The sequence below is a fragment of the Cynocephalus volans genome, chromosome 4 (assembly GCF_027409185.1).
Source record: "Cynocephalus volans isolate mCynVol1 chromosome 4, mCynVol1.pri, whole genome shotgun sequence".
Taxonomy (NCBI): domain Eukaryota; kingdom Metazoa; phylum Chordata; class Mammalia; order Dermoptera; family Cynocephalidae; genus Cynocephalus; species Cynocephalus volans.
The window spans coordinates 18,535,771-18,552,703 of NC_084463.1; the positions used below are offsets into that span (position 1 = coordinate 18,535,771).

The 16,933-nt window shown below is 48.5% G+C and overlaps 1 protein-coding gene across 2 annotated transcripts in view; it reads left to right on the plus strand.

Moving 5' to 3' along the window:
* Positions 1-279: 279 nt before the first annotated feature.
* The window catches only part of UBASH3B (ubiquitin associated and SH3 domain containing B), a 126,716-nt gene continuing 110,062 nt past the window's right edge, over positions 280-16,933 (plus strand). The window contains exon 1 of one of the 2 annotated variants that reach the window (XM_063094116.1): positions 280-734. In XM_063094116.1, the coding sequence (XP_062950186.1) occupies positions 574-734 (161 nt within the window). In that variant the 5' untranslated portion in view covers positions 280-573. The remainder of the gene's footprint in view (positions 735-16,933) is intronic. The other variant, XM_063094117.1, reaches the window with a different exon arrangement.

Sequence of the window (16,933 nt, forward strand, 5' to 3'; positions counted from 1 at the left end):
GAGGCCCAGCTGGGCCGATATGCAAGCCGGGGGAGGGCTGGGACGCTGGGGGTGACTCTCGGAACCAAGCACACAGGCAGTCTTCGCTGCTTTGGGATTCTGCTCCCAGAAGCAGGCGGACGGTGGCTCGCGTCCAGCCGCGCGCAGCCTCGGGCCGCGCTGCCGCTTTAAGAGAGGGGCGGGGCCCCGGGAGAGGCAAGGCAGGGCCCGCCCCCAAGGCTCCTTTTCCTTTTTGATCCATTCAAAAATTACTCATTGCAAATTCCCGGACTGCTAGGAGAGAAGGAAGGGCGGAGGAGAGAGGGCCACCGCGGGCGCAGCGCTGGGGGCACCGGGTCCGGAGCGGCTGAAGGCTGGTCCCGCACAAGCTGCTCGCCGGCGTTCTGGCTCCGGTGGCCTCACCAGGAAGCGCCCATCTCGAGACTGGGGAAGCTCGGAGCGCCGCCCCCGCCGCCGTCGCCTCCCGCCTGGCTCTCGGTCCCGACCCCCCGCCCCTGCCCCAGGCCGGCTGCCTCCTCCTTCCTGGACGATCCGGCTCGGGCGTCTTCCCCGGAGATGGCTGGCCACTGAGCCATGGCTCAGTACGGCCACCCCAGCCCGCTCGGCATGGCTGCGAGAGAGGAGCTGTACAGCAAAGTCACCCCCCGGAGGAACCGCCAGCAGCGCCCCGGCACCATCAAGCATGGATCGGCGCTGGACGTGCTCCTGTCCATGGGGTTCCCCAGAGCCCGCGCGTAAGTGGCGGGGCTCGCAGCCCTGCGCGCCCCCTGCCGCCCCGCGCGGCCGGCCCTCGGCTTCGCTCCGGCTCGCCTCCCGCTCCTGCCTGCCTGCCTGCCGGGCGGCGCGCTCCCCGCTGCCCACGACCTGTGGGGGACAGCAGGGGCGCGCGGGCAGGCCGGGGCTGGTCTCCGGGCGGCGGTGCGGGGCAAGACGCGGCGCGGGAGAGCCGGGCTGGGGGCTTGCCGTGGGATGTCTAAAGCTGGGGGGCGAAGGCACTGGGTTCGAGTCCCGGGGACGGTGGCCCGCGCCCGGCCCCGGTGCTCCCCGAGGAGCTAAGCAGTTGTCTCGCGCGCTCCCCGAGACCCCACAGGGGACTCGGGCACCGTCTTTATCCGGATCGTTGGGCAGGCTTGGGATCCTGTGCTGGCTGGGAAAGGACAAGGGACTGCAGGCAGGGAGGCCGGCGCCCCCACTGCAGCGGCTTCCAGCTCCGGATGTCACTCTCTGGTTCGGTCTCCCTCCGGAGTAGGAGGAGCAGGAGCGTGGGTGTTGCTGCGTGTTCATTGATAGGGAGGATGGAATAAGGAGAAACGATTCCTCCAGGGGACCTGGGTTCTCGTCAGTGGTGACGGCAGCGCTAAAATCTGTGGGTGCCAGAGAGTAAGCAGGGGAGCTGCCTTCCCTCCTCCTCCTTCCTCTCGGAGGGTGGGATAGGGAAGGGCTGGGAGGGCGCAGGTGGCTGCCACTGCAGCCTGCCAGGGAGAGGCCTGCTTGCCAGCGCAGGGCAGCAGCCGCAGGAGTCTTCGTCAGCCGTCAGCCCAGATCTCAGGGGCTGGAACCCTGCCTCAGAGGAAGCCGAGGCCGGCTGGCCAGGTCCTTCGTCCCTGGTTAATTCCTGGGGCGCAGATTTCTTAGGTGGGGACACTAGGCCTGGGATCTTGTGGGGCGCTGCTTTTTTACATCTTTGAATTACATCACCTAAACAGGAGAGTTGGGCAAACTTTATCAGGAAGGGCCAAGTAAAGTTCTTTTTTTTTTTCCCTCCCTTTTTGTTCAAGTGATAACTCTAGGTCTCCCTTCCCCTGACCATGGGCAAACCCTATTTATCCTTTACTAACTTGGCTGTAACTCATGATCAAAGCAGACCCCTGAATTGACCATTCTATCCAGCCTGCTGGGACAGCTTGGTATGGCCTTAGAAGGCCACAAAATGGGCTGTTGGTTTCTGCCTCCCCCCAACTTCAAGCACCAGAGCTCCAGATTTGGAAACAGATTTACAGGGAGAAGATGTGGGCTCTGCAGGGCATGTCAGGCATGGATGCTGCAAGTTAGGCCCTTGGTAAGTAAGGGTGATCAATGTGTACAGCTCCGCTTAAGAACAGGAGGTAGGAGCCGGGAAGTCGGCTGATTAATGCTGCAGAATTAACATAGTCACAGGCATCTGCCTTTTCTAAAATGAGGCCAGCATTAAGGACCTAAGTTACTTAATTAAGGGAAGAAATACTTAATTGAACTCCTCAGACTGTCATATTTGCTATTTAAATCGGCTCTAAGGGACATCTTTTTTCCTGCACTGGGTCCATGAGGCTGTGCCCATATCCTGACAAGATTAGTGTGAGGGTCTAATTTTGGTTTGCTCAGCCCTTTAGATCTCATAATAGCTAGCATTTACTGAGTACTTACAATATACTGTTCTAAGCACTTTATTCTTATTACCTGTTTTATCCTCCTAGCAACTCAGTGAGGAATGTACTATATGCCCATTTTATGGATCGGTAAACAGGTTTAGAGAGGTTGCATAAATTGCTCAAGGTTATGACAATAAGCAGTGAAGCTGAGATTCAAACCCAGGCATTGTGTCTGCACAGTTCAGGCCTCATGTCTAGGGCTAGGATGTAAATGACTTAACGTGAGTAAAATGCTTAGAACAGTTCCTGGTATACAGCGGGTGATCATTAAGTGTTTGCTACCGTATTAGTTAACTATGGCTGCTGTAACAGATGACCACAAACTGGGTGGCTTAAACCAACAGAAATTTATTCTCTCACAATTCTAGATACCAGAAGTCCAAAATCAGTAACATTGGAATGATCAAGGTGGCAGCAGGGCCACACTCTCTTTGAAGGCTCTAGGGGAAAATCCATTCCATGCCTCTTACAGCTTCCAGTTGCTGCTGGCATTCTCTGCCTTCATTCTTCTCTCTGTCTGGGTCAGATCCCCCCCCTGCATGTCTCTTATAAGGATATATGCTATTGTACTTAGGGCCCCCTTGGATAATCCAGGATAATCTCCCCATCTCAAGATCCCTAATTTAATCATATCTGCAGTCTTTTTTTTTTTTTTTTTTAAACCATATAAGGTAGCATTCACAGGTTCTAGTGATTAGCACATGGGTATCTTTTGGGAAGTCATTATTCAGCCTTACACAGTTATATTATTATTATTACTAGTGCTGTATCTCTTCACCAAGGTGGTGACAGCATAGGCCTTGTGGGAGGGAGGTTTGGTTTGCTGTTTTGTCTTTCTTAAATGCTCTGCCTCGAAGCGGGCAGAATTCATGGAGGTCACCTGATCTGGTTGGATCCTTGCTCAGGCTTGCATCTCCTCTACCCCAACTAAGAAAAGCTGATGTGGTCAGCCTTCCCCAAGATAACTTAACACAGGTCAGTGAGACGAGGGGGCCATCAGAGATTTTAGAGAGCAGGCTTTTAACTTCATGTGCAGAGTCTAGAGAGCAAGAGCATGAAACTTAGCTTAGGAGAAGCCTCTTTCTCAAGCCTTAGGCCTGGAGGGAGGACTGTGGTGGAAATCCAAAGTAGGAAAGAGCAGGATGGTCTCCTGAGTTTGGGAAGATTTGGATGTGATGCCTCAGGAGGGGATGAGACGCCTGTTTCAAACACGGCCCTTTCGAGAGGCGATGGTAGCCAGGGCTGACAGATCTGGTTTCCTCTATGGGTGTAAGGGGGACTGGTGTTGTGTGGCAGCACGAAGGGACACTTCGGCTGGGCTCTGGGTGGGCCAGCAGAGAAGGCAGAGGCCAGAGAGGCCAGGTCTCATTCCAACCTACGTTGTGCCGTGCTCTGTCTTGGAAAAGTCATTTGGCCCCCTCAGAGCCTTGCTGGCATCCTCTAAGGGGAGCATGACTAATGAGCGCATGCTTGTTAAGTGCTTGACAGAGCCGAAAGGACAGAAGGAGTGCAGGGCTGAGCCCAAGCAGGGCCACCTCAGGCTATGTTCTCTCTAGCTCATTACTCCTCTGGAGCTGTGCTCGGCTTTTTCCATCTTACCACGTGAACTTCAGTCCAACTTAGACACTGCTGCAGAAGAACCAACCACATGCAGAAGGATCAAGAAGTTGCGATTTTGGGGGGGGAAGAGCGGGGGAGAGGTTACAAGTACAAGGTAAGGAGGTGTTAGGGAGGCATCAGGAAGGAAACTTTCAAGGGGTCGAAATGGCCTATCCCTTCCTTTTTCTTTCTATGCCCAACAGCACTTCCCTGTTCCAAAGGTTCTAAAAATAAAGATCCAGCTTCCTCGAGGCGAGTGAGCTTGGTGGGAAGGAAAAGGACTAGTGTGTGTGCTGGGCAAGGGCTTAGGAACAGGAGGCTTCAGGGGCCAGGAAGGCAGGACAGGGACTCTGATAAGAGTTGTTGCTTTGCACAACCCGACTTGCTGTTGGAGCACTAACACCCCCTACTGACCTCCGTGGTTTCTGGGTAGAGAGGCTCTCACCTCTTCAGAAGAAGGCTCTCATCTCTTTTATTGTTTGAGGCCGCCTGTGGCTGGAACTTTGTCTACAGCAAATGGCTTTTGGGTATTTCCTAATGATTGAGAGATAATAAACTTGGGAAGGATTGTGGCAGGGGTCAGATATCCTGAGTTCTAGCCCAGCTTCCGACTGACACTTGAAGCTTTTAGGTCTTCCGTTTAACCCCTTTCCCTTAATATCCTGATCAGCTTCTGGGCATGGCAACACCTGTCGTGGGTCACAAGGCTTTGCAAAGACGAAATGAGACAATGAACAGAAAAGGACTCAGAAAAGTTAACAACAATCTGGACAGAAGATATTATTATGGTATTATGTTGGATTGAAAGAAAAGGAAGGAGGGGAGATGGTGGTTGAAATGCCTGGGGAGTAAATCCATGTATATCAGATTGTCCTTTTGTTCTTAAGGAAAACAGTTGAACAATGACTATTTAACAAGCAAGACAGTGGCAGAAGGAAAGAGCTGGAATAAGTGCCTTTGACTTGGCTTTGGACAGTAAGCTGTGTTAGCTATGCCTCACTGCCCAAAGATAAAAGCCACTCAAAGCTGGCTGCCCGAGGAGTTGAGAAGCGTCGTGCAGAGCCCATGAATTAAAGTGTCTAGTTTCTCTGGCTTTCTCCAGCTTACCTGTTGGTTGACATTGGATCCTCTGAAAGCACTTGGTCAACCCAGCATCTCTGACACATAGCTGACTCTGGTATCGGGGCTGCAGCTGCTTTCCCAGGGGCCTTGGATAAAAAGAGAAGACATCTGGGGACCACCTGGAGCTGCAGGGTTCTTATGGGTGGGGCGGGCAAGGAAGTTCCTAATCTACCCGCCGTGACCGTGCACCCACACTACACCCTGAATTTGTGTATTATTGTGCAGTTTAAAAATTGCTCTCATGTGCATTCATCATCCCACTTGATCACCACAGCGGTCCTTGAGGTAAAAGATACAATACATCCCTCGTTTTAAAGATGAGGAGACTGGAGGCTCAGAGTAGCTCAGGCACTTGCCCACAGTGACACAGTTAGTTCACAGGGGCATGTTGCCATAACAGCCTCAGGCTAAAACTGCAAGTCCAGTGAACTTCCAGGCTACACAGAGGTCCTATTTCAAAAGGAAAGATGTCGACATTCTTTCTTTTCAACTTTATTGAGTTATAATAAAACTTATGTACAATAAACTAAATCTATTTAAAGACGGGCACATTTTGACAAATGAATATACCCGTGTGATCACCACTACAAGGCACATCCATTGTCCCTGAAAGATTTCTTGTGTCCCTTTGCAGCAGCCCCTTCTCTACCCCTAGCTCTGGGTAACCACCCGTCATTTTCTGTCATTATAGATCAGTTTGCATTTTCTAGGCTTGCATATAAGTAGCATCATACAATGCATATTCATATACCTGGCCTCCTTCCTTCAACATAATATTTTTGAGACTCATTCTGCATGTATCAGTAATTTTTCTCTTTTTATTGCTGAGTAGACCTTGAGGTACTTGGATGTGCTGGTAGCGTAATTATAACCCTTTGCACACAGCTTCTGTGAAAATTCCCTCTTATGCCCTAATTTCTAATAATACTATAGGTTTATAGATCATTTTGGAGATTATAAAACAGATTCACATACATAATCACCATCAAGTCTCAGCCATTGATAATTTGATGAGGAAACTGGGGTTCAGAAGGTGAAGGGTCACAGAGTTTGAGCATCCTGCCTTCAGGCTCTATGCTGTGGTTTTCATCACCAGCTAGTCCCCTGCCCTCAGCCGCTTCAAAGTACAGCTGCCTTTCAGTGAGTAGACAGCCATTCTCAGAGCTAAAGGCTTTGCTTTTCACTGAGGCAGCAAAGCGAGGGAGTCCTGTGTCTGCTGCCAGGTTTTTTCCAGCTGATGATGGTGTGGGGGTGCTGTCAGTACCTCCCCAATCCCAGCAGGCATCTGTGTATAGCAGGGACTGTCCCTCTATTTGGGCATCCAGGACCTGAAGAGTCCCCATCGTTTTCTGGCCCTATCCCCCGCCCTGGTGCAAAGAAGTCTGAACTTGTGACAGCTGTCTGGATAGCCTGAGTTTGAATCTCAGCTCTGCCCTTACCAGCTGGGCGACCTTGGGCAGGCTGGTAAACATGCACAGCCTTGGTTTTCCTGTCTGTAAAATGCTGGCATTAACAATACTTACCTTGAAGGACTGTTGTGAGCTAAGGGTGCCAGTCCACGTCAACAGCTAGAGAGTGCTGATGTTCGGTAGACCCTCAGTGATGAGCTGGGTATTAGCGCCACTCAAGCGGTGATGTTATTTGGCACAGCTGCCTTTATTGTCTGGTTTCTTGGCTGCCATCCCTTTTATGTTTCCCTGTACCTCTCTGAGCTGTTAGCATAAAGTAGTGAGGTGGGGAAGAGGTCAACTGATGCTTTCTTCCTCCATACTGCATTCTGTCCCCGTGTGCCTCTCTCTTTCTCCAGAATGCCCTGAGAGGATGCCAGGCCTAAGTAGAAGCAGACCCAGAGCACAGCCAGCACTGCCCAAGCCGCTGACTATAATAAATGGCCAGGGTTGGGGATTTGAAGGGGTACCATATGGTTGTCTTCTGATTACTCTCAAATGGAATCAGACACGAGCCCTGGAGAAAGAAAGAAGAAAAGCACTCTCAAGAATAGATCCTCTCTGTACTGTGATGGGCACAGCCCCAAGCAGGCCACAGAGTCAGTGCCAGGAGAGTGAGATGCCTGCGGTTCTCATCAGCACTGAAAGCTCTTGTCTCCTGCATTGGAGAATTCTCCTAGGAGCCACTGGGTATTTGCCCCAAGGCTCACAGGAGAATTTGTTTTTCCTGTTTTCCCTGGAGGCTGGGTAGAGGGATGAAACAGTGGTTGGAGTGCTCTGGACCCTCTGCTGGAGGCTCAGGGTGAGTGATCGGTGGTTTTCTTTCTCGTTGCTCCATCTTGCCAACATCCCCATTTCCCCAGTGACTTTTCAGTCATGCTCTTTGCCATCTGCTATTTGTGAGGATGGGACCCATGGTGAAGACCTAGATGAATATCCAGAAATTGTCTGAGCTCTTACTGGGTGCACAGCATTCTGCTAAATTCTGTGCAGTCTTCCGGAGGAAAAGACAAATGTCAAGTTTCACCAGCAGACACTGAAGTCAGCCACTCCCTCTAGCTGGCTGCAAATCCTCTATAGTGACCTTCTGCACAGCAAGTCTGCCTTTTCTAGGCCTGGGTGAATACATCTTTACAGAGTGTCTGAAGGCTTTGGACTCTGCTCACACCCACAAGTAGCCCAATGGTACTGTGTGATGAAAGCAAGCAAGGTTTACTTTTCTTTCATCCGACACACATCCTTTTTCTTCCCAGGCCTCAGTGGTCTCAACTGTAAAAGGAGTTGAAGTCAACCACCTCTAAGACCCCTTGCAGTTCAGGTGACTCCAGAGTGACATGGACGAGTGTTTTTGAGCAGGGCAAGCACGTTTTTACTGCTTTTGTGTGCTTTTCTGTTTCAGAGCATTTGGCTTTTCTGTTTTCATTTTGTTTTTCACAGTGCTTTATTGTCAAATTCTCTTCTCCCTTTAAAGAGAACTCTTCAGGACTGTTGATATTCTAGAGAGTAAATAAATGGAAAGAAAGAAAGATACGAGACAATTACAACGGTGGGGAGTCGTCTAACTAGTATGCATTAGTATAATTTTCAAATTGGTACATAACGTCCTTTCTTGCAAAACATAACCAAAGTGCTGGTTAAATAAGAGAGGAGGTTAGTTAGTGCCTTGAGCCTAGCACATGAGTAAATAAATTGCTTATGGGCACCTTTTTAATTAAAGGGACATCTTTGCTTCTGCGGAGGCACCAGCTGTTTTTGTAACACTTCCGTTGTGTTCCCTTTCCCTGTGGAAGCGTAAACATTCTCGTACATAAAGCAGCCGTGGCAATGAACTCCCCCAGGACCAGGCCATTCCCACGTAGAGTGGGAGGCCGAAAGAAACACCATCATAACAGCTCACAACAGTCCAGAAAATGCCAAGGGGAAGCTGACAGAGCAGATGGCCTGAGGCAGCCGAATGTTTCTGATTTCTATCAGGTTTGGTTGGATAAACCTTCTCTGTGAATCAGGTAGCAGGATTGTTTAGAATCCTACATCCGTTTGACTGTGCCCCATTCAAAAATATTTACTGAGAGTATTTGCTCTCTAAATGTTTATTCTTTTATCTCGGGTAAGAAGCATTTTGAAAGTAGGAAAGAAATCTGCCTCGATGGCTGCATTCTTTTGTATACAGTCTATTTACACACACACGAACACATGTAGGACTATGTGGGGTTGCTGGAGTTCTCAACCCTTGGCATCTGAGGTCTCGTTTCTTCATCAACCTCTCCTTGAATTGCCTGTTCGTCTTCTTACCTCTCTCTACCTAATCAGATTTTACCCATCCTGGAGAACTAATGCAACCTTAATATGTTTGGCTTCCCTTCTCTGTCCCTTCCTCTCCTGTCTCCTCCCTCAAGCCTCATCAAGCTTCACCTGTGAAGCAAGCAAGATGAAGGGGATTACCCTGTATTACCTACAAAGACACGAAGTGATCGGCCCAAGCCCTCAGCCACTTTCTCCATGACTAGTTCCCTGTGTGATGCCTTTTTTTTTTCTTTTTTGTATAGACACTTCGCCTCGTATTTATGGGCAACTAATTACATCTTATTATAATAGCATCTGGGAGTACAAAGATAATTGGATATAATCTGCACCCTCAGGGAACAGGCAATCTAGTGTAGAAGGTAGGAAATTATGACAAAATGTGGTAAATGTGGCGCAAGAGATAGAAGACACATGTGTGAGAGGATGAGGAAGGTAATATAACCAGACAGTGAGCACTGCATTAAATTTGCAGGGCAAATAAGACGGGAGCAGCACTCCTGCAGTTTGAGAGGGAAGGGTTGGGAAAGGCCAATAGACAGTTCAAATAATTGAATATTACGCTGCATGTGTAAGATCTGCTAGGAGAAAACCTCCAGAGGCAGAATCTCAGAAAAACATAGCTGGAATTGCTAGTAGAACTTATCTAGTCCAATACCCTCTTTTTACATCTGAGTAAAATGAGACCAGCAACGCAAGCAACTTTTTCAAGATCCAGCAGCTAGAATGTGACAGAACCAGAGCTTAGGCCCGCTGACCCCCAGTCTAGACACCAGGCCACCTCCCTGAGTACAGGCTCCAAGAAATAGATTTCTAACAAGGTTTTGGCTCTGTTTTCCGGAGGAATGGGCTGATCTATTGTGTGCATTAGCCCTTTCATATTATTTCTCTGTCTTTTCTTTTCCTTTTGCTTCCTTCCTACTGCTGGCCGTCGTGTACATCTCAGGCTCTAGAAGACGAAGCTAACTTGTCGCTAGGCCAGTTGGAAGGGTTACCTCTGAGAAGGCAGGTGGGAGGGGTGAGGTAGTGCCTCTCACAACAGTGGTAAATCAGATGTGGGAGGGGATCCATAGCTGTCTTCCTCACCCACTAATGAAGGTGAGAACAGATTATATTCTTCTGTGGGGGAGAGAAAATTGGCTTTAGAGAAAAAAGAATGGGTTCAAGTCCCGGATCTGTTACTTTCTGAGGATGTGGTTTTGAGCAAGTTATTTCCATAGGTTGGGTGAATCAAAATGAGGCAATGGATATAAAAGTAATAAAAACCACAAAAAGTCATGCACATGCAAAGCGATACTATTATTTATTATGAGCAGTAGGGTCCTGGTACTTTGAGGCTCTCCCAGAAAATCCGTGAACTGTTGGTTTTGTGTGGGGTGTGGCGGGCTATTCTAGTCTCCTTCCCATGCGAAGCCGCATTGCTTCAGAGGGGTAATTCCATCAGGGCGAGGAACAGGAGGAACCACCTGAGAAGCCAGTTCCACCAAAGCGAATACTTCCTTGTGGAAGCTGAAATTTTCACTTCATCTCTTGTAGGAAGCAGGGACATGAGTCATAATGAGTTAGCAAATGGCTTTTATGAAATACGAGAGGTTTTGTGAAATACACCAAATACGACCAAAGACATGTGTGGTAGTTTCCTGTGGCTGCTATGACAAATTACTACAAATTCAGTGGCTTAAAACAACACAAATTTATTCTCTTATGGTTTGGAGGTCAGAGGTCCCAAATGGGTATTATGGGCTTGACTTTATCATGGTGTCAATAGAGCTGCATTCATTTTGGAGGCTCTAGGAAAGAATCTATTTCCTTGGTTTTTCTTCTAGAGTCGCCTGCATTCCTTGGCAAGTGGCCCCTTCCTCCATTTTCAACATATGTCACTCCAAACTCATCTTCCATCATCAAATCTCCTCTCTGCCTCATTCTTTCCCTTATAAGGACCCTTATGATTGCATCTCCCAGCTCAAGATCCTTAGCTTAATCACATCTGTAAAGTCCCTTTTGCCATGTAAGGCAACATATTCGTAGGGTCTGGGGATTAGGACATAGACAGCTTTGGGGGCCGTTTTGCTGTCAATCACAGCATGTGAGTGTATAAACACTTAGTCTGCATCTCTTCTCAGTTCATGACACTTCACCAGAGGAGCAGTCCACTAGGCTCGCCTCATTTGCCTTTCTCTTTGGTAAGTCCTCTGTTGTTTCAGCACCGTTACCCCTCCCACTCCGAGCACTAAGTATTCATAGCTAACCTTAGCTGAGTGCCCATTGTGTGCCAGCCAATATTGGAAAAACTTCATATGTGTTTTATTTTGTTTAATCCTCATAACAACCCTATGAGATACAAGCTAGTATTATCCCCATTTCACAGATGAAAAAACTGAAGCACATATTTTAACTTGCCCATGATCACACAGCTAGTAAGTGGGAGAACCAAGATGCAAACCCCAGGCAGTCAGACTCCAGAGTCAGAGTTCTTAACCAGCACTCACAGTGTGGACATATTGCTGGTGTTTAATAAAGTCTGAGCAGTGTCCAAACTTGAGTCCAAAGAAATGATGTGATGTCTCTAGATGACACAGAACTGGGGTCAAGAGGGCAACCTGACTTGCCCATTGGTTTGGTCTGTGACTGGGCACCAGCTAAGTGCAATGAGGTTGGCTGTCTAGTGATGTGGTCTGGAATTGTGGTGATGTTATCACCCTTTCTGGAAGCTTGTGTGTGTGTATCTGAGAGTGAGTGTGTGTATATATACTCTACCCATCTCAGCTCCCAACTGTTGGGCGACAGGCACAGGGTTGTTCTTGGGAGTCACAGGATGTCAAGCTCCTGCCAACTACCTATCCCAGCCTCCACCCGCTGCTACAAATTGAACCTCCGTGGTAAAGACAGGACACATATTTCTATTCCTGTGGCCTCCAAGAAGGTCTTGTGCAGAATGCATAGTGGTTTGTTTGGAACTCAAGTTGGTGGTCAACCTGACATACATTCAAATTTCTACTGCACTTTGGGCAAGTTATGAAACCTCTATAAGCCTCAGTTTTCTCATCTCTTAAATGAAGGTGATGATGTCTATCTCGAGGGATTGTTACAATGATTAAATGAGATGATACAAACATGTAGGAATGGCTAGTGCAGAGCCTGACCCTTAAGTGCACAGTAAATGGTAGATACGGTGGTTAAGGTCATCAGCATTAGAATCCCAGCATTGACTGGGGTGCAGAAGGGGACTCTGGGTATTAGTTTCTAAGCTATTTTCAGTCTTTGGCAAGAGTGTGTTTCTGAGTTCCCTCCCCAACCTCCTCAAGACCTGGGGCCTAGGGATGACGTAAATAGCATTGACTTGATTTGATAAGTGTTCTGGGGAGGGGCAGGGAGACGAGGAGCTGGCTTAGGAATGTGTAGTGGCTCCCTTCCTCAGTGCATAATCAGAGTCACACCACTCCTGCCTTCTGCCTGGCCTCCCCAGTGCACAGAGTGGCTGCTCTCCTGATCAAGAAGAATCATGACACAGCAGCAGTGTGGTGATAATGGCGAGGGGCCCTGTGGGAGCCAGCTTGTAGGTAGGTCTTGCAAGTCAGCCCGTCAATTGAGATGAGCCTCCTGGGGACTGCAGAACTTACTTTTGTGTATCAGAATTGAGGAGAATGTCTGCCACAGATCTCCTAGTATCTCTTCATCCATCAAGCCTTGGCAGGGAGACAGCAAGGGTGGCTGTCCGCTCTGGCCGGCAGCTGCCAGCCCCGCAATGGAGCAGGGAGACGGCCTGCAGAACAAGAGAGGCCGGACACCAGGAACATGGCTTCGGCAGGATGGCCTGCCTCGTGCGTGACTGATGAAGGCTTCCGGATGGGACGGCTCTCCAGGGACCTCGAGTAAACAGAGAAGGTTGCTGCTTGCTAGGCAGCTGGCTCTGAAGGATGTGGAGGATGGAATCTCAGCATTTGAAATTTTGTTTTGTTTTGTGTTATGTTGTTTGGGGGGTTTTTAATTTCCCCTTTCTATCTTCTGCAGCTTGGGGCACTAGCCACTGCTTTTCTGAGTTGTCCTGGGAAACAGGTAGTGGGGGCTACAGATGTTTAGTCTGGAGAAGACTTGAAGGGATAAGAAAGATGTTAAGGCAAGGCAGAAAGAGGGTCCTATTAATCCAACAAAAATTTACTGAGCGATGACTTTGTCTGGGCATCCAGGTATTGTGCTAAGCTCTGGAGGTTCAAATAGGAAAAACACCCAGTTCCTGACCACGAGGAGCTTCCTACCTCTTGGGGAAGACAGCCTCAAGCAGATGACTTTGATATAATATAATATGATGGAGAGGGTGGGGAGGTACCTGTCCTCTCATCTGTGAAGGTCCGTCGTGTCAGAAGGGGATGTTTATTTCTTTGTCTTCTCTGTAAACCTATGCAGTTAGTATTAATAAGCCCATCTTACAAATGAGAAAATGGAGGCTCAAAAAGGTCACTTGACATGCACCATGTGTAACTGGCAGAGCTGGGTTTCTAACCCAGGTTTTCCAGACTCCAAAGACCTTTTCATTAGACCTATAGTTAGGGTGCTTCAGTTTCTACTTTGCTGGTTTATTTTCATTCCTGGATCACAGCTTTAAACTCGCACACTGAGCTCTAGCACCCTGCCAGGCAAATCAGCATGACTGGCAATGCGACCGGCTGCTGCTTCCTGTGTTTAGAGACCACACTGCAGGAAAGTGTTTTAAGAGTTGTTTTGAGTGTTGTGTCTGCTCCTCTGTGCAAAAGTGTGGATGCTGCTTCTGAGAAAGAGGAAGGTGACACAGGATGCTCAGCATTGGGTGGCAGTTCCCATTTGGTGGGAATTTGGAGAGGAATTCATACATCACTGGCTGAGATCAGAGTCTTGTTCTGTTTGGTCTGAGCCCACGTGGTCTCATGAAATCAATGGACTGTGAGGCCAGAGTTCTAGGCTTACTTGGCTGCTGATCTGTCCTGTGACTTTGGAAAAGAGTTTATGTCTGCCTTGCCCATCTGTGCAGTTTAGTTCTCCCGAAATGCAAGAACCACCTCTGATGAGCCAGGCACTGTGCAGGCCTATGGGCCCCAGAGATAAACAGGATGCACTTCCTGGCATCAGTGAATCCCTGAGATTAGTAAACAGCAGATAATCACAAAACAAGGAGGTACGTGTTGAAAGGGGGGTCGTTTTTCCTCCAGTTTTCAAAGGGCCACCTTGGAACTGCGGGATATTTGCAACTTCCTCATTAAATAGAGACAGACAGTGAGAGCTTACATTTGTTGTGAACCTGCTATGTGTTGTTTTGCTCTCTTCTCAATCCTGAGGAAAACAGTAATATTTCCATTTTACAAATGAGAAACACAAAACAGATGCATTAAAGGATTTATCCAACCTGGAAATGATTGTACCAGGGTGCTCGAATTCATCTGGCTTTTTTTTTTTTTTAAAGATGACATGTAAGGGGATCTTAACCCTTGACTTGGTGTTATCAGCACCACGCTCTCCCAAGTGAGCTAACTGGCCGGCCCCCGAATTCATCTGCCTTTAGAACCCTCTGACTTTCCTCCTCACCCTAACAGCCCTTTGAAAACTGTATTCAAAAGTTTCAAAATACTGTACCGACCTCCCAACTTTCCTCCACTATTGATTGTCTTCCATTTCTTTCCATTAGGCTCTGTTCTGTGTTTGTGGGCATCACTGTCAATCAGGAGTTAAGCATGTTCTGGTGGCTGCCAGCCTTTTTAGTTCCTTCTTCCCCATCTTTTCCTCCTGCCCCCATGCCTTTCCAGGAGACTCAGCTACCTTTGACTACTCACGTCCCTGCATTCTCAGCATCTCCCGACTGTGTTCAGGTTTGCTAATGGATCAACGAATGCCTTTTTCCTGGGTGCATTTTTCTCTTAGATGAAATCTTACCCATTCTTTTCACATATTCTCTCCTTTGTAAAAATTTCTCGGGTTGCATTACCTGTTTCTTACTCCTCTACCCACCTGTCTCCACTCCCATCTCAAGGCAAAATGTGTGTATGTGTATGTGCACGTGCGTGTGCACGTGCGTGTGTGTGTGTGTGTGCATGTGTGTGTGTGCATGCGTGTGTGTGTGCTGCCCTGCTCATTGCATGTGCCCCACCACACTTCTGGTGGAGTACTTTTCACAGCGCGTCTACATGGTTGGCTTATGCCAGTTTCCCAGGCTAGTCTGTGACTTCCTTGGAATGATAGTGTCTTAGTCTTTTCTATTTCTCTAGCACTTTGCATGGTGCCTTGTACATAGTGAGCACTCAGTTTATTCATTCATTCCTCTATTAACATTTTATTAACATTAACTATTCATGTGCCCTGTTCTAGGGAGACAATGGTAAGCAAAACCGGACTTGCCACTGCCTTCATGAGTTTAATAAAAGTTCATTAAAGGAAATTGAAACGGATCAACTTACCTGTGAAAGAAGGCTTCTGTCTTAGTCAGCTTGGGCTCCCACAACAAAATACCACAGACTGGGTGGCTTAAACAACAGACATTTATTTTGTCACAGTTCTGAAGGCTGGAAAGTTCAAGATCAAGGTCTGGTGAGGGCTCTCTTCCTAACTTGCAGATGGCCACCTTCTCACTGCATTCTCAGATGCCAAATAGAGAGTGAGAGTCGAGAGAGAGAGAGAGAAAGAGAGAGAGAGAGAGAGAGAGAGAGAGAGAGAGCACACTCTGGCCCCTCTGGTCTCACCTTACAAGGGTACTATTCCCATCGTGAGGACCCCACCCTCATGACCTCATAGCAAATGAGGGTTAGGGTTTCAATCTGTGAATTTTGAATTTTAAGGGGACACAATTCAGTTCAGCCCATAGCAGCCATCACTGGCCTTTTGGGGAGAATATGTACATGAATTTAATAGTGGGAATTTGAGGCCAGGTGGGGAAGGGGTGGGAAGATGCCATATCGAACAGATGGGGCATATTTCAGGGCAGGATGTGGCTTCCTTCACACTCTGCTCCCTCCTACTAGCCCCACTCCGTCCTGCCCCAGCCCTCCCAACTAACTGGGGGATGAGGGGGATCATGCTCTCTGCCCTTCTTTCCTGTGGCCGCACTCAGCCTAGATCTGTCTGGCTGACCCACGTTCCTCTGGGTACAGGTGGACAATGAGGAACTAGAAACCACAGATGTGAGAAGGGAAATGCCTGTAGGCTCTGGTAGTGAACGTGGTGAAGGCTGACTCTCTTTCCCAGGCCTTCTCACTAACCACTTGTCACCACTCCCCACAGGGTCACTCTTACACGGCACTGGTGTGGGTCATGATCCTGCCAGCACTGCTGCCATCAGCTTCCAGGATCTGCTGCCTGGAGGCTGAAAGGTGGTTTTCAGGAGCAATTGGTCCTGGGCTCAGGAGTTCCCTGTGATCAACAGAATGGCCAGCCTTGAGAAGGGGCTGCTATTCCCAAACTCTCCAGGATTTTCAGGGCACAGACTGGATTCCCTTCTGGCTGAAATGCTATAGAATAAATCCTCCATCAGTTAGGACAGAGAGTATCCCTTTGTGAGGTATGGATTAGGGAAAAGAAACCTCACACCAGGATTCAGAAAATGTAGGTCCTAGTCCCAGCTTTTCACTTGAATTGCTTGGTGACCCTGGGCCATTCATTTGTTCCATTCCAAATACTATGTATTACACCCCAATAATGTACCAAGAACTGTGTGTGGTTAGTGGGTACGTAGGAATAAACAAGGCAACCTCTAACCTTAAGGACCTCAGTGGCATAGCCATGTAATTCAGGCTGCAAAGAGGGACACGAGGTCCTACGGGATCTCACTGAAGACCACTTAGCCCAGCCTTAGGGAATCTAGGCAGGACGTGTTGAGGGTGGAGGGCTGGGGTGAGGAGGGGACATTCTAGGCAAAGAGGTCAGTGTCATGCATAGACACGGTGGATGAGAAATCATAGTACATTGGGCGAGTGTGTTTTGAGGTCTGCATGAGATGCATGGTGGGCAGTGAAGCTAGACAGACTGGCAAGAATCCCATTGTACTAAGGAGTCTGAGTTTATTTGGAAGGCTCTGTAAAGGCACCAAAGGATGTT